This window comes from Rhinatrema bivittatum, chromosome 3, assembly GCF_901001135.1.
Source record: "Rhinatrema bivittatum chromosome 3, aRhiBiv1.1, whole genome shotgun sequence".
NCBI lineage: Eukaryota > Metazoa > Chordata > Amphibia > Gymnophiona > Rhinatrematidae > Rhinatrema > Rhinatrema bivittatum.
Genome location: NC_042617.1, coordinates 329441214 through 329454724, shown reverse-complemented (window position 1 = coordinate 329454724; position 13511 = coordinate 329441214). Strand labels below are relative to the sequence as shown.

At 42.2% G+C, this 13511-nt stretch overlaps 1 protein-coding gene and 1 long non-coding RNA gene across 5 annotated transcripts in view; one reads left to right on the top strand and one right to left on the bottom strand.

Annotated features, from left to right (window-relative positions):
* The window catches only part of ATG5 (autophagy related 5), a 305920-nt gene that overhangs the window by 186006 nt on the left and 106403 nt on the right, over positions 1 to 13511 (bottom strand). For all 4 annotated transcript variants that reach the window (XM_029595334.1, XM_029595335.1, XM_029595332.1 and 1 more), the window contains exon 6: positions 1368 to 1462. In XM_029595334.1, the coding sequence (XP_029451194.1) occupies positions 1368 to 1462 (95 nt within the window). The remainder of the gene's footprint in view (positions 1 to 1367; positions 1463 to 13511) is intronic.
* Positions 12225 to 13511, top strand: part of LOC115087780 — a 40699-nt gene continuing 39412 nt past the window's right edge. Inside the window, exons 1-2 of the long non-coding RNA XR_003855610.1 lie at positions 12225 to 12249; positions 12526 to 12862. This is a non-coding gene — a long non-coding RNA (uncharacterized LOC115087780). The remainder of the gene's footprint in view (positions 12250 to 12525; positions 12863 to 13511) is intronic.

The following is a 13511-nucleotide window of genomic DNA, read 5'->3' as shown; positions in this document are numbered from 1 at the left end:
TTAACAGACTTAAAGAGAATTAAAAGGAAAAATGTGTTTCTCATTCTCTAGATCCAGTCTAAAAATCCCAGGCACTTGCTTTTATGTAAGCAGGAAGGAAGCCATAAACCCTCTAATGGAGGTGCTATGGCAAATATGGTGCATTCCTTACTCTACACTGCCCTGACCAAACTACTCGGCCACTCTATTTCATAGGGATCCTAGTGGGGCCTTACATCTTATATATGCATTTTCTACACCCTATTAACCCATATCTTTACCACTAACCAAGGTACTCTACTTATTTCTAGAGACCTTCATTTTCAGTTTTTATTTCTTTTTCCTGTGAAATTATCAATGTGTTATAATTAAAAAACAAAATGGGGAAAAATCAGTGAAAAAAGATTTCCACTGATTTTCTCCCATTTTTATTATGAAGTGTAGTATTTTTTTGAGAGTAAATGACCCTCCTTTATTTACCCATTGCACCTCACTCAGGATTTTATCAACTTCTATCCTGTCCCCTCTCAGCTGCCTCTTCCAAGCTGAAGAGCCCCAAGCCTGCATAGCCTCTCATCATAGGGGAGCTGCTCCATCCCCTTTTCCATTTTTGTCACCCTCCTTTTCTAGCTACGCATTACATGCCAGGCTCGATTCCACCCTCCCCCACACACATTTCCAATATAGCAAATGCCACAAAATGCACCCCATTTTATATCCTCATCCCCATGTACCTTTTCCATTCCCATCAGCCTGCCACACTCGATACGGGAATTTGTTTTGTGCCCCTTGTACATTTTGCCTCCTTTATTTCCCTTCCCTTGCATAGCAATTCTGCACATACTATTGTACCTGCTAAATACTAGCAATAGACACATGTATGGACAGGGAGGCAAAAAAAGGCAGAGGACAAGAAAATGTATCTTTATTTCTCGTCCTTCTTTTAATCTCCTATAGACTGTGAATAATTGAACATAAAACCACTTTAGATCCATTACTCCAGTTTATGTGGCACAGAGCCATCAATAAATGTTTAATAGCTGACAGTTCAAGATTAAAACTCACTTATTTAATGCTCCCCAAAATATGCACATTTAAACTAAAACAAAAACTGCTTAAAATATAAATAGCACTAAACCTAGTCAGAAAGCTTGAATCCGATGTTTGGTTGCAAAAAAAGCCTTCAACTCTGGTAATATACAGCTAAATATTCTCCTTTAACCTGAGTTACCGACAGATTTCCCTGGGTAGAACATCTACTTTGCCCTTCTCACTCATTAAAACCGTCCCTCCCTAAATTTAGCCGATAACACGGAGCTCAGCTTCAGCCCCTGACATGGCCGAAGCGTGTACAAAGGTAGACTGCTGCTTATCAGCCCGCCTCCTACCTGATAGATCCTAAAAGGGATATAACGGAATCCATCCTCTCCGGCAGGGTACTCCATGAGTTTTCGGTTTATGGCCCAAAACTGGTCAAACTTGTCTGCAAAGAAGTGATAGACTAAATTAGTATTACAATTCACAGATCCAAAAATGCAATGTAACCTGAGAATAAAAGAACACAATGGACTGCTTTGGCTTGCAACAGTGCAGGTACTAATTCAAGTATTTTGGCACAATGGCATATTACACCAAACATATGGTTAAAATATTCAGCATGGCATAATAGGTAAAACTGTCAGTGAATATACCGGATAAAATTCACCAATTCCAGCAAGTAAAATGTATTTCAGTTATATGACCCAAATGTAGCAACTTGTTAATGGCAACACAGACATCATGCCAAAATAGTGTTACCAACTTCAGTAACCTGTGTGTTTTTACAAGCAAACTTTTACTAGCATGTGGTAATGCATGCTTCATTTGTATCTCATTAACACTGACCATTAATATGCATGTATAACATTGTTAGCAGATGTTAACAGTCAATGGCAAAAAAACCTGCCACTAGATTAGGAAAAAGTAGAAAATCCAGCTATAAAGCCCCATCATCCAGAAAAGAATTCAGGCTGATACCCCTCTGTGCTAAATACTAGACAGCCTAAGTAAAACATTTGAAAATTTTAGCTGGAAGGAAACTTATCACATTGGGTTCATTAGTAACAGCTCAAACTTGCCTTCTCTTATTCTCTCACATCCTTCCTGCTGCTTTTCCTCTCTGCCTAGGGTATTTTCACAGGCACTCAATGGGAGATGACAGAGCCCAGTGCTTAGCACGCTGAACTATAAACCAGCAGTACTCCTGGGATGCAAGTTCCAACCTCTCACCCATGGAAACCTGTGCAACCTTGGACAAATCATGATCACCTTGTGCCTCATTTTACCAAATTAGAATTCAATAACTTCCAAGGCATCTACCCCTGGCATCTCTACATTTCTGAAGATCCAAGTTCTAAAGTTACTGCTGTAACCTACTTTCAATTTATTGGAATCTGCATTGAGGCCATGCATGGTAAAAAGCAGAATACTGAATGCCAATAAGTAAATAAAATAATAAATAAAGCATTCCGAGTCCTATTTGGATGAATGACACTACACAAAGCCTAATTATTATTGGCCATAGTTAAATTGTCTTCCTGGTGGACTTGAAGGCTAGACAAAGCCACTTTTCTATCCCCACTTTGCGTGAACACATGCTGCGAGTCTACTGTCAAGTCACTCTTTATCCAGGTAGGCATTTTCATGTGGACTGCTCATAACTAACCAAGTTATGCTTTCATTTAAAATTTTAAAATGCAGAAATATATAACATCTGTTCTCCAAGGACAGCAGAATGTCAGTCCTCACACCGGGATGACATCATCGGATGGATCCCAGCCCAGAACTTTGATCTCAAAGATTCTAGAGCTTACAATCATGCCCTTCTGAGCATGTGCAGCTGTAGTTATCACCCTGCCCCCTAGGAAGAGTCCCTCAGCTCATGATATAGCTAATACATGGAAAAACCAACTCCCAGGGGAGGTTTCGTGAGGACTAACATCCTGCTGTCCTCGGAGAACACCTGTTACAGGTAAGCAACTCTGCTTTCTAAGGACGACAAGCAGGATGGCAGTCCTCACACATGGATGATTACCAAGCAGTCTTGGAAAGAATATGGGTAAGACAATGTCTTGATTTAAATGAAAAGATGAACCACTTTCAGTAGAAACTTGGGATGTGCACAGCGCACCACCCTATGTTTGGCAGAGCTACACATATGAAATGTAGTGCATCAATGCCTGAAACTCACTGACATTTCTAGCAGACATGATTACAATAAGGAACAACACTTTTCATGCAAGAAACTTTAAAAAAGCAGATTCTAATGGTTTGAAGGGTGGCTTTATAAGCTGTACAAGAACATCATGAAGTTGTGGTTTGGTATACCATAAACCTCTCAAACTATGACACTGACAGATGAGTAGATATTGGTTTACTTTCTACTTCAATATGGTAGGTCAATATGGAACTGAGATGCACCTCGATTGAAGAGATACTGAGATCCAGAGATGAAAAAGAGACTATGTAGTAAAGCAGCTCCTGTAGTTCGCAAACAAACTATTCCAGTATGAAAACTGTTTCCATTTAAAGCTGTAAGCCCTTCTGATTGAGGGCTTCCTGGACAATACTAATACATCTTTAACTTCTTTGGGTAAGGGTGTGGGATGCAAGTGAGCATGCAACATCCAGGCTGTTACGCTGAGCGAGAGGACACTTGGATGATACAGGCCCCATCTTGAGTTAATAAGGCCGAATTGGATCCTAGAGGAATAGGGGAGCTGAAAGACAACTGTACTAGGTACAAGAGCCACACTTCTCTGGGCCATTCTGGTGCAATGAGCATCAGGCAGGCTCAGTCTTTGATTACTTTTGGCACTGTCCTAGCTATCAGTTAAATCAATGGAAAAGCATACATGAGATCTGTATTCCAGGTGAGCAGAAAAGCATCCGGAGTGGACCAGAGTTTGCTTGGAAGAATGGAGCAAAATCTTTCCACTTTTCTGCTTTCCTCTGACCCAAAGAGGTCAATCAGTGGATGTCCTCAAAGATGTTGGCTATTGAATGATGCAGGAACCACTAGTGAGGACAAAGCACCCTGGGGAGGTGATCTGCAAACGTGTTGGAGATCCTGGGTAGGTAGGTCACTTGCTAGACAGCGTGATAGCTGCATGCCCATTCCCAAATCTTCATGGCCTCTTGGCAGAGAGTCCATTATCCTGTGCCTCCCTCTTGTTGACATAAAACATTGCTATTTGGTTGCTGGTTTGGATGAGAATTTTCTTTTCCTTAAGGAGATGTGAGAAAGCTCTCAGGTCTTTCAAAAGGTTGATTTGAAACTGCCGTGCCACTGCTGACCAAGTTCCTCAGATTCAGAAAGACCCAGGGTGCTCCCCATCCTTTGGTGGACACATCTATTACTAATGTGACCTGATGAATAAGCAGACTGAGTGGGGTTCCCTCACATAAAGCACTCAGGTCTGGCCACCAGTGGAATTTGTTTTTCAATTGCTGTGACACATTCATGAAAAAAAAAAGAAAACATGAAAAGAAATTGACAGCGCGAAGTGAGAGGGAAGTTGATGAGAAGGCCCCGATCGGAAGACCCGTGTCCCCCCCCCCCCGACGTCATCGGGGGCAACGAAGGACAGTTAAACGGCGCATTACCACCAGGCGCCGCTCGTTGTGCGTCGCGCACCGAAGGGGTGCAACAAAGGGGCATTCCCCTTTGTGCACCCCTTCATGCAATCCGTAGTGCTAGTTCTAGTTAATCTTTATAAAAGGATGTCTCTCTTTGTTAACAGTTATATTAATATGCTTGTAACCTTCCCATGTTTGTAAACCATTGTGATGGCTTTATTATGAAGCCGAATGATGGTATATAAAACCTGTTAAATAAAATAAATAAATAAATTCACCAGCGTTTCAAGGATTGCAGAGGCCCCACTGAAGGACATCTATGTGGGGGTGGGTTAGAGACCGCCTCTGGCTGTTACTGATCCATCTGTACCAACTAACAAGCTAGGGAGCAGAGGGTGCTCATTTTATCTTTGGGAGAAGTGCTCTTTCCATAGCCAAGTGGTTAGAGCAGTGGGCTACAAACCAGGAGACCAGGGTTCGAATCCCGCTGTCGCTCCTTGTGACCTTGTGCAAGTCACTTTACCCTCCATTGCCTCCGGTACAAACTTAGATTGTAAGCCCTCTGGGGATAGGGAAATACCTACAGTACCTGAATATAAACCGATGTGATATCTCAATTGAGATGAATGTCGGTATATAAAAATAAATTAAAAAAAAAAATAAAAAAATTTACCGGGAAATTTGAGAAAAACTGTGCCCCCAATTGCAAATCCCTAGGTCTCAAAAGAAGAAACTGCTTCCACTTCCTTCTGGGTTGGTCTGGAAATATCAGGGAAAACCATAACTTTACACATTGCAGAAAAAGTGAAGCCAGATGTCTAAAATACATTTTATGATGCCAATCTCTATCAGAGTCCAATATCAAAGATACCAATAGAGTAGAAGGTTTGGCTAAGGAAGATTCAGGGGTTTTCAAAACTGCTGATACGTCTAAAGAATTATTCGATATAGGAAAAAGATTAGATTGTCTCGCTATTCCACTTTTAGGAGGAGGTAAATAATAAAACTGTGCTATAGGTGGGAAAGCAGATTCCAAGATTTTTAAAACCTCCAATAGGTATTCTTCTGAACATGTCCCAAGCAGAAACCAGTGGAACATGAGGAAAATTTATAAATCACAGATTCCTGCATCATAATGAGTTTTCTAAATTTTCCATCTTACTTGATGATAAAATATTATCTTTCACCAAACTATCTTTCAACAGTTTAACATAGGATAAGCTTGCTGAACATCTGTGACCTGCTGGACCAATATAGCTGCAGACTTCTCCACAGTATCTAGTCATAATTAAATATTCTTACATTTAATAGTTAAGAGCGCCAGTTGAGAGGACACAGCTATGCCTAAGCCCTCTATATCGACCCAAATGGATTCCAGGGAAAACTTTGAAAGTCTCACCAACCTGAAACTCTCTGCTGAACTGGATCAGCAGAAATAGAATCAGCCATTCCAAACAAATCATGTAAGGATCCAAACTCTTCCTGCATCATCAAAGTAGCACCAGAAACCACTACAATGTCTGTTTCCACTATAATGGCACTCGCATCTGCAGTAATGACTCTAGCCGCGTTACCTGCTTCTGTGATCATCGCACCATGTCATTGGTTTGTGACTCACCAAGCTGTGAAGAGTGTCCTGCTGAAAGCGGGATCTGGAAGCATTGTTGGTGCTGCCGGGCTAAGAGTGGCATATGACCTTGGGGGAAGATAGAGGCAAACTTTTCCCTCCAGTACTTCCCAACGGGAGTTGCAGCGGCAATAACAAACCCCAGGTGATATGAGAGTCCATTGGTCCTCAAAGAGAAGACATGGTAGGTGCTGGTACTGCGGGGCAAAGACCATACAAGGACTTCCTTTTATGACCCATAGAAATTTGAAGAAAAAAAAAACAAGGCGTGGGAGAGACATCTTCTAGCTGCTAGTCGCCATTTTGGATTGTCTCCCATAAATGACATCTTTAATTTGTTACTGGTTTGGTATTGTGGACTTTTTGGCCAAGAAAATTTTTAAATTAGCAGCTGTGCTAACACTGTTTACAGTTTTTACACATTTATTAAAATAAAACATGCCCAGTGTGCAGCAGCAGCAGCAGCCAAAAAAGCAAATAGAATGCTAGGAATTATTAGGAAAGAAATGAATAAAACAGAGAATATCATAATGCCTCTGTATTGCTCCATGGTGCAACCTCACCTTGAGTACTGTGTACAGTTCTGGTCACCATATCTCAAAAACAATATAGCAGAATTAGAAAAGGCACAGAGAAGGGCGACCAAGATGATGAAGGGGATGGAACAACTCTCCTATGAAGAAAGGCTAAAGAGATTAGGAATCTTCAGCCTGTGGAAGAGACAATTGAGGAGACATATGATAGAGGTCTATAAAATAATGACTGGAGTGACACAAATAAACATTAATCAGTGGTTTACTCTTTCAAAGAGTTCAAAGACTAGGGGACACACAATGAAGTTACTAGGTGATACATTTAAAACTAATAAGATATATTTTTTTAACCAAATGCATAATTAAGTTCTAATATTTATTTCCAGAGGATGTGGTGAAAGCTATTACTATAGCTGCGTTTAAAAAAGGTTTGGACAAATTCCTGAAGGGAAAATTCATAAGCAAAAACCCCAGGTGGAGTAATGGATTCACACATAAAAATAGTAAATAAAAGGAGGAATGTGTGAAATGAATTGGAAACTGTTCAGTCTTGAAAAAAACACATATAATACAGTGAAAGTTCAAAATTGCTGGCTGAGCTAATTTATTATTTAAAAATTTGTGACAGCAATACAGTCCTCCTTTTAGTTGGGAAAATTCAGCAACCATTATTAAGGTGCAGTTGCAGAAATCCATTTCTTATCCCTAAAATAAGCAGCATAGAATCGACCCCTTCGGATCCTGCCAGGTACTTATGACCTGGATTGGCCAATTTGGAAACAGGATACAGGGTTTGATGGACCCTTGGTCTGACCCAGTATTTTAAATTTTATGTACTTAAAATTATGTTAAAACATCATTTTTAATAGACTGTGATGTATCCATGAGACATGTATGATGAAGATCCACTCTTCAGCTAATCATGCTGTATTTGGGTTTTACGTATTAGTGTGACATCTATATGAGGCTCTGCTGAGAATTTGCTCTTCAGCTGAACATGATCTATTCATGCTTTACATATATGAATTGACATACCTGTACAGTGCCTGCTAAACCCAGGCACTTCATAGGCTAATCTAGTTCTGACCGGGCTGAAGAATTCAAGGTAGGATCCAGGACACACCATAGCAGCAGGGAGGGAAAGGGAGGGGGACTCCTCTCCTGCCAATATGATTCCATCAGGGGCTCCTCTCCCACTGCCTACACTGGACTGAGATTGCGGCTGTAACTGGAGGGAGCAGGGCTGACCAGGTTCTTCCCCAGTCGATCTACCTCATCATACAGAGCCTGACCTTTTAACGAGCCAGGCCAAAGGTGGGCCCCATTGCCGAAGGACAACACAAAGGGTGTGCCCCTTTGTGTGCACCTCTTATCAATCTTTGGAAAGAAGAGGGGGTGAGGATCAAAGCCTCCCTCCCCCCCTCCTAGCTCCACTCCTTGTGCTTCTGGCATCCCCTGCCCCACCCTCTCTGAAGGGAAGTCATCCAAAGTCACCACTAATCCCTTAACCCACCTTGCCACTTACAGCATCTTAATAATCCAGGCTCTCCATATATTCCTTAGATCTCAACTGAATAAGAGTCCACCATCCCACTTAACTGGGGGTGGCAGCTTTCTTTCTTTCCACTAAAGCAAAATGGACCATACCTGCATCTCCTACGCTGCCCTCAATCACTACTCACTATGTGCTACCGTATTTTTCGCTCCATAAGACGCACTTTTTTTCCCCCAAAGGTGGGGGGAAAATGTATGTGCGTCTTATGGAGCGAATATAAAAAAAAAACCAAACAAAAATCTAACAACCCCCCCCCCCCCACTCCCCCAAGACCTGCCGACTTAATTTCCTGCAAGCCCCCACCCTCCTGACCCCCCCAAGACCTGCCGACTTAAGTTACTGCAACCCCCCACCCTCCTGACCCCCCCAAGACCTGCCAAACGTCCCTGGTGGTCCAGCGGGGGTCCAGGAGCGGTCCGGGAACGATTTCCTGGTCGTGGGCTGTCGGCTGCCAGTAAACAAAATGGCGCCGACGGCCCTTTGCCCTCACTATGTCACTGAGACCGACCAATAGCAGCGGTCGGTCTCAGTGACATAGTGTGGGCATAGGGCCGTCGGCGCCATTTTGTTTACTGGCAGCCGACGGCCCTATGCCCTCACTATGTCACTGAGGCCGACCGCTGCTATTGGTCGGTCTCAGTGACATAGTGAGGGCATAGGGCCGTCGGCGCCATTTTGTTTACTGGCAGCCGACGGCCCTATGCCCTCACTATGTCACTGAGACCAACCAATAGCAGCGGTCGGTCTCAGTGACAAAGTGAGGGCATAGGGCCATCGGCTGCCAGTAAACAAAATGGCGCCGACGGCCCACGCCCAGGAGATCGTTCCCGGACCGCTCCTGGACCCCCAGGGACGTTTGGCAGGTCTTGGGGGGGTCAGGAGGGTGGGGGGTTGCAGGAAATTAAGTCAGCAGGTCTTGGGGGGGTTGCAGGAAATTGTCGGCAGGTCTTTGGGGGTCAGGGGGGTGGGGGTTGTTAATTTAAAGGGTTGGGATGGGGGGTTTTTTTGGGGGGGAGGGGTTCCCAGAGAAAGAAAAGTTTTCTGATCTGGGGAGTGGACCGAAACGGCCCTCCCCAGACCCGAAAACAAAATGGGGAGAAAAAAAAAAAGCTATGCACTCCCCTAATTTGCTCCATAAGACGCCCAGACGCAGAGCCGGTTTAGCACAATTTTTTTTTTTTTTTCCCCTCTGAATCCTAGGTGCGTCTTATGGTCAGGTGCGTCTTATGGAGCGAAAAATACGGTATATCTCCCATCTAACACCTTCCCCCCAAACCCCGCAGCATTTCTAATCAGAACAATCACTGTCCGGGGTAGATATTCCCCCAAACTATGTATTGAATCCACAAACACAGACAACCTCATACAACTATCATACGCCCCCCCCAAAGAGATACTCAACGCACAACAATCACTAACACCAGTCAAAATACTCTCAACAAGCTGTTATTCAATACTATATCCACTCAGAACAAAATGGAACTACTACATGATCTTCTGACAGACCAACCTGCTGACATCATGTGCCTATGATTCAGCATTGTGTGCCCAGGTGTCTTGCCCCAGTTTCTCTAAATCTGCCCCCAAGGCTACACTTTTGTCCACTCCCCATGTAAAAATAAAAAAGGCATAGGAGTAGCAATATTTTTCACACACACACACACACACACCCTCCCGTCCAGCCAGCAAACATGATGAAATTGAATCCATTTTCCTACAGACAGACATAAATCCCAAATGGGGACTCTTCCTAATATATCGCCCATCACTGAGCAAGGAGACGACTCTCCAGGTCCTCTTGACACTCATAATAGAGCACCCTTGAGCACTCATTGTATGTGACTTCATCCATGCTGATAACACAAACTCGACATCCACAAAAAAATTCCCTCTCCTCACAGGAAGCCCTAGGCCTTATCCATTTAATCAATTTATTTTATTTATTTATTTAAAAACTTTTCTATACCGTCATTAAGATAGTTCACCATCACAACGGTTTACATAAAGGCACCAAAGGATATTCAAGGTAAACTGGTATAAATTACAAGTTATACATGTGCCAACATGGAATGGTAACAATTTTAATAATATAGCTATATGATGAATAAGGCTTAAATGTTGGTTGAAAAACTGATAAAACGATTCAGGTCTAGTGTTCATATGTATTTTGTGATGTTTAAAAAAAGAAAATTACTTAGTGCTTACTTAGCTTTTACTTGTTTTCCTCTTTGTCTTTATAAAAAGCTTGTTTGAAAAGCCAGGTTTTTAGATTAGTTTTAGCTTCAAGTTACTTTGTAATCTAAGTTCGAGTGGCAATGAGCCAAAACATATAGCACACCATACCCTTGACCTGATATTATTGCCGTACAACCTCATCAAAGAGCTGTCAACTGACCACATCCAAACCACTCCACTGTCTTGGTCAGGTCACCATCTGATACAACTTGAGTTGCAGCCACTCCTCCCAGAAAATTTGCAAGGGTGGTGTGGCAAAACAGAAGTTTTATGTGCACTCTAATTTCTGGTTTTGCCCTAGGACTTGTGCTTTCTCCAGAAAAGTGCACTTCCTTTGAGATGGTCTTCAGATGGTGTTTAACACCTTTACACTGTAGTTCAAACTGAAGCTTGGGATGCTTGCTTTACTCAGTATGTAGCTTGAACAGCATAACCTCCCAGTATCCTTAGGGAGTTAGAAGACTAACATCCTGCAGTGCCATTGGTTAGAAACCTATTACTGCTCAGAAGACCATTGGACAGCAAGCTATTGCTAATATTTTGTCACCTGATTGGCCCTTTTCTAGTCTTGGCTGGTTGGTGGGTGGGAAGTTCACATTGATTTTTATTCTTTTCTATCAATCTTGTTAAAGTTTTTTTTATATACATTGTTAATTTGTCTGCACACAATACAGGAATTTGTGTACAAAACATGCATAATAAAAATAGTTTTGCAAATTTTGAGTTTTGGGCTACCTTTAGGCTAGATTTGGTGATTGATTGGACTCTAAATATTTTTGGCATCTGGCAACCCTGGCTTGGAGGTTAGACAGATCACAAAATGCTGAGAATGTTCCAGCTCCAGTGGACAGCTCTTTACTAAAGCTCTCGAGGCACTGGATAAAAATAGTGAAAAGTATTTAGATAACTTTTACTATATGTTTGTTAACTGAAAACGATAAATATTGTTTTATTTTGTTAAGTAACTAACAGAAAGCTTATAGACATTTAGAGAACCTCTCTATAAACTATATTGGCACTATATTAGACATCTCTTGTTGCCCAACTGTACAATGATCATTACAGAGGAAGACTAAACAGCACTGGCTCCAGTACAAATCCTTGGGACACTGCACTATTTTCCAGCCTCCATTGAGAGAACTGACCCGTTAGTCCTACTTTACATTTCCTGTTTTTTAACCAGATCACAATCCACAGCAAGAGCATAACCATGGGTGGGCCAAGGTGGTGGAATGGATTACAAATTGGTTGCCTGATAGAAGTCAGCGTGTAATGGTAAATGGAATCTAGTCTGAGGAGAGAACAGCGCTAAGTGGATTTTTTAAATCACGACTTACGCAGTTTTGCACCTCTGCTTTGTGTTTTCGAGTATGGTTAAGATTTGACATTTCCCCTGAGGAAACCCTTTGTCTGTAGGGTGAAACAAAGAATTGTCGAGAGCCATTATAAAATCTAATATCCCTTGACTCCAGTGAGAATATAAGAGATGATGATGAGAAGTTGGGAGTTTTTATAAAAACTTACATCCCTTGATTCTAATGAGAGCATAGGAGAAGGAGATGAGAACTGACGAAGTTATTGGAGAAGACTAATAGGTGATTTACTTAGAACAGTTTTTAATGCTACATATTTATGTGAATTGAGTTAGCAACTCATTTCATTTTTTTATTTTATTGTAGGAATGTATGGAACGGTTAGTTGGCGTGAGTATTTTTATTGTTTTTATTGGGTTTTTACGGGTTGAGATTTGGTTCCAGCAATGATGCACCACATGTTTGAATGTTAAAATGTTTGAATGTGTAAAAATGTTTGTAATTTTGTTTGAATGTTAAAATGTTTGAATGTGTAAAAATGTTTGTAATTTTGTATAACACATTTACATTTGATTAAAAATGTGTTTTAACTATAATTGTCTATTATAAACTCACTAATTGTATGTAAAAGAAGATAATCTTTATCCTTCATTGTTTCTTATCTAGTTGGTAATTCAGAAAAGCCATAAAAGGAGAGTGAAATACTAATATGCAAGGACCATGAAAAGGACCTCAGGATCATTGTGTTTGGAGATCTGAAAGCAACAAAGCAATGCAACAGGGCAGCAGCTAAGAGGGATGCTGGGCTGCATAGTGAAAGGAATAATCAACTTCCAGGATTGTTACTGTGATCTGAAACAGCTCCCCTCGCTGTCACCAGCCTCATATCTTCCCTGAGCACGTCATAAAATCAGCAATGGTGAACTGCTGCTCTGCAGCCACAAAGGCTCCTGCTCAGGTCAGGTCCCTGAAAAGGGCAGCACTGTAGACACTGGCCACCAATGTGAGTACTTAAAAAAAAATGTAACCCCTAGTTATACAGGTAACACAGGGGCAGCCAGTAGTGTGGGGGGTGGAGGGTGGCTGATTCAAGTTGGCTGGGGAAGACTAGCTAGATGAAACATTACTGGTTTATAAGCTCAGGATGATACTGGGGAGTAGAAGGAAGTTATTGACTGGCAGAAAGTAAGCAGGACAGGGACTGATTGGGGGGTTTACAGTAAAAGAAGGCTGGTGGGGATGAGAGTGGTAGGGAAAAAGAGCAAGATTGGGGGGGGGGGGCAAGTGGGGAACTGTGCGACACAACAAGACTGGTGAAGCCAGGGTGTGGCTGGGGATTGGGAAAGTGAAAGTGAAAGAGAGACTGGTTAGTGCCCGTCTTAGAGGAAGAGTCAGAGTGGGTGAGTATGTCTGGGAGAGACAGAGAGAGAATGGGTGAGTGGGTCTGGGAGGGAGAGAAAGTACATGTGTCTGGCGAGGAGAGAGAGTAGATAAGTGTCTGTATCTGGGAGAGAGACATAAAAAGAGTGAGTGCCTGTGTTTTGAGGAGAGAGAGCAGGGTATCTGGGAGTGAAAGAGTAGGTGAGTATTTCGGAGAAGACAGATGGGTGAGTATCAGGGGGAAGAGCGAGTGGGTGAAGGTGTGTCGGGGA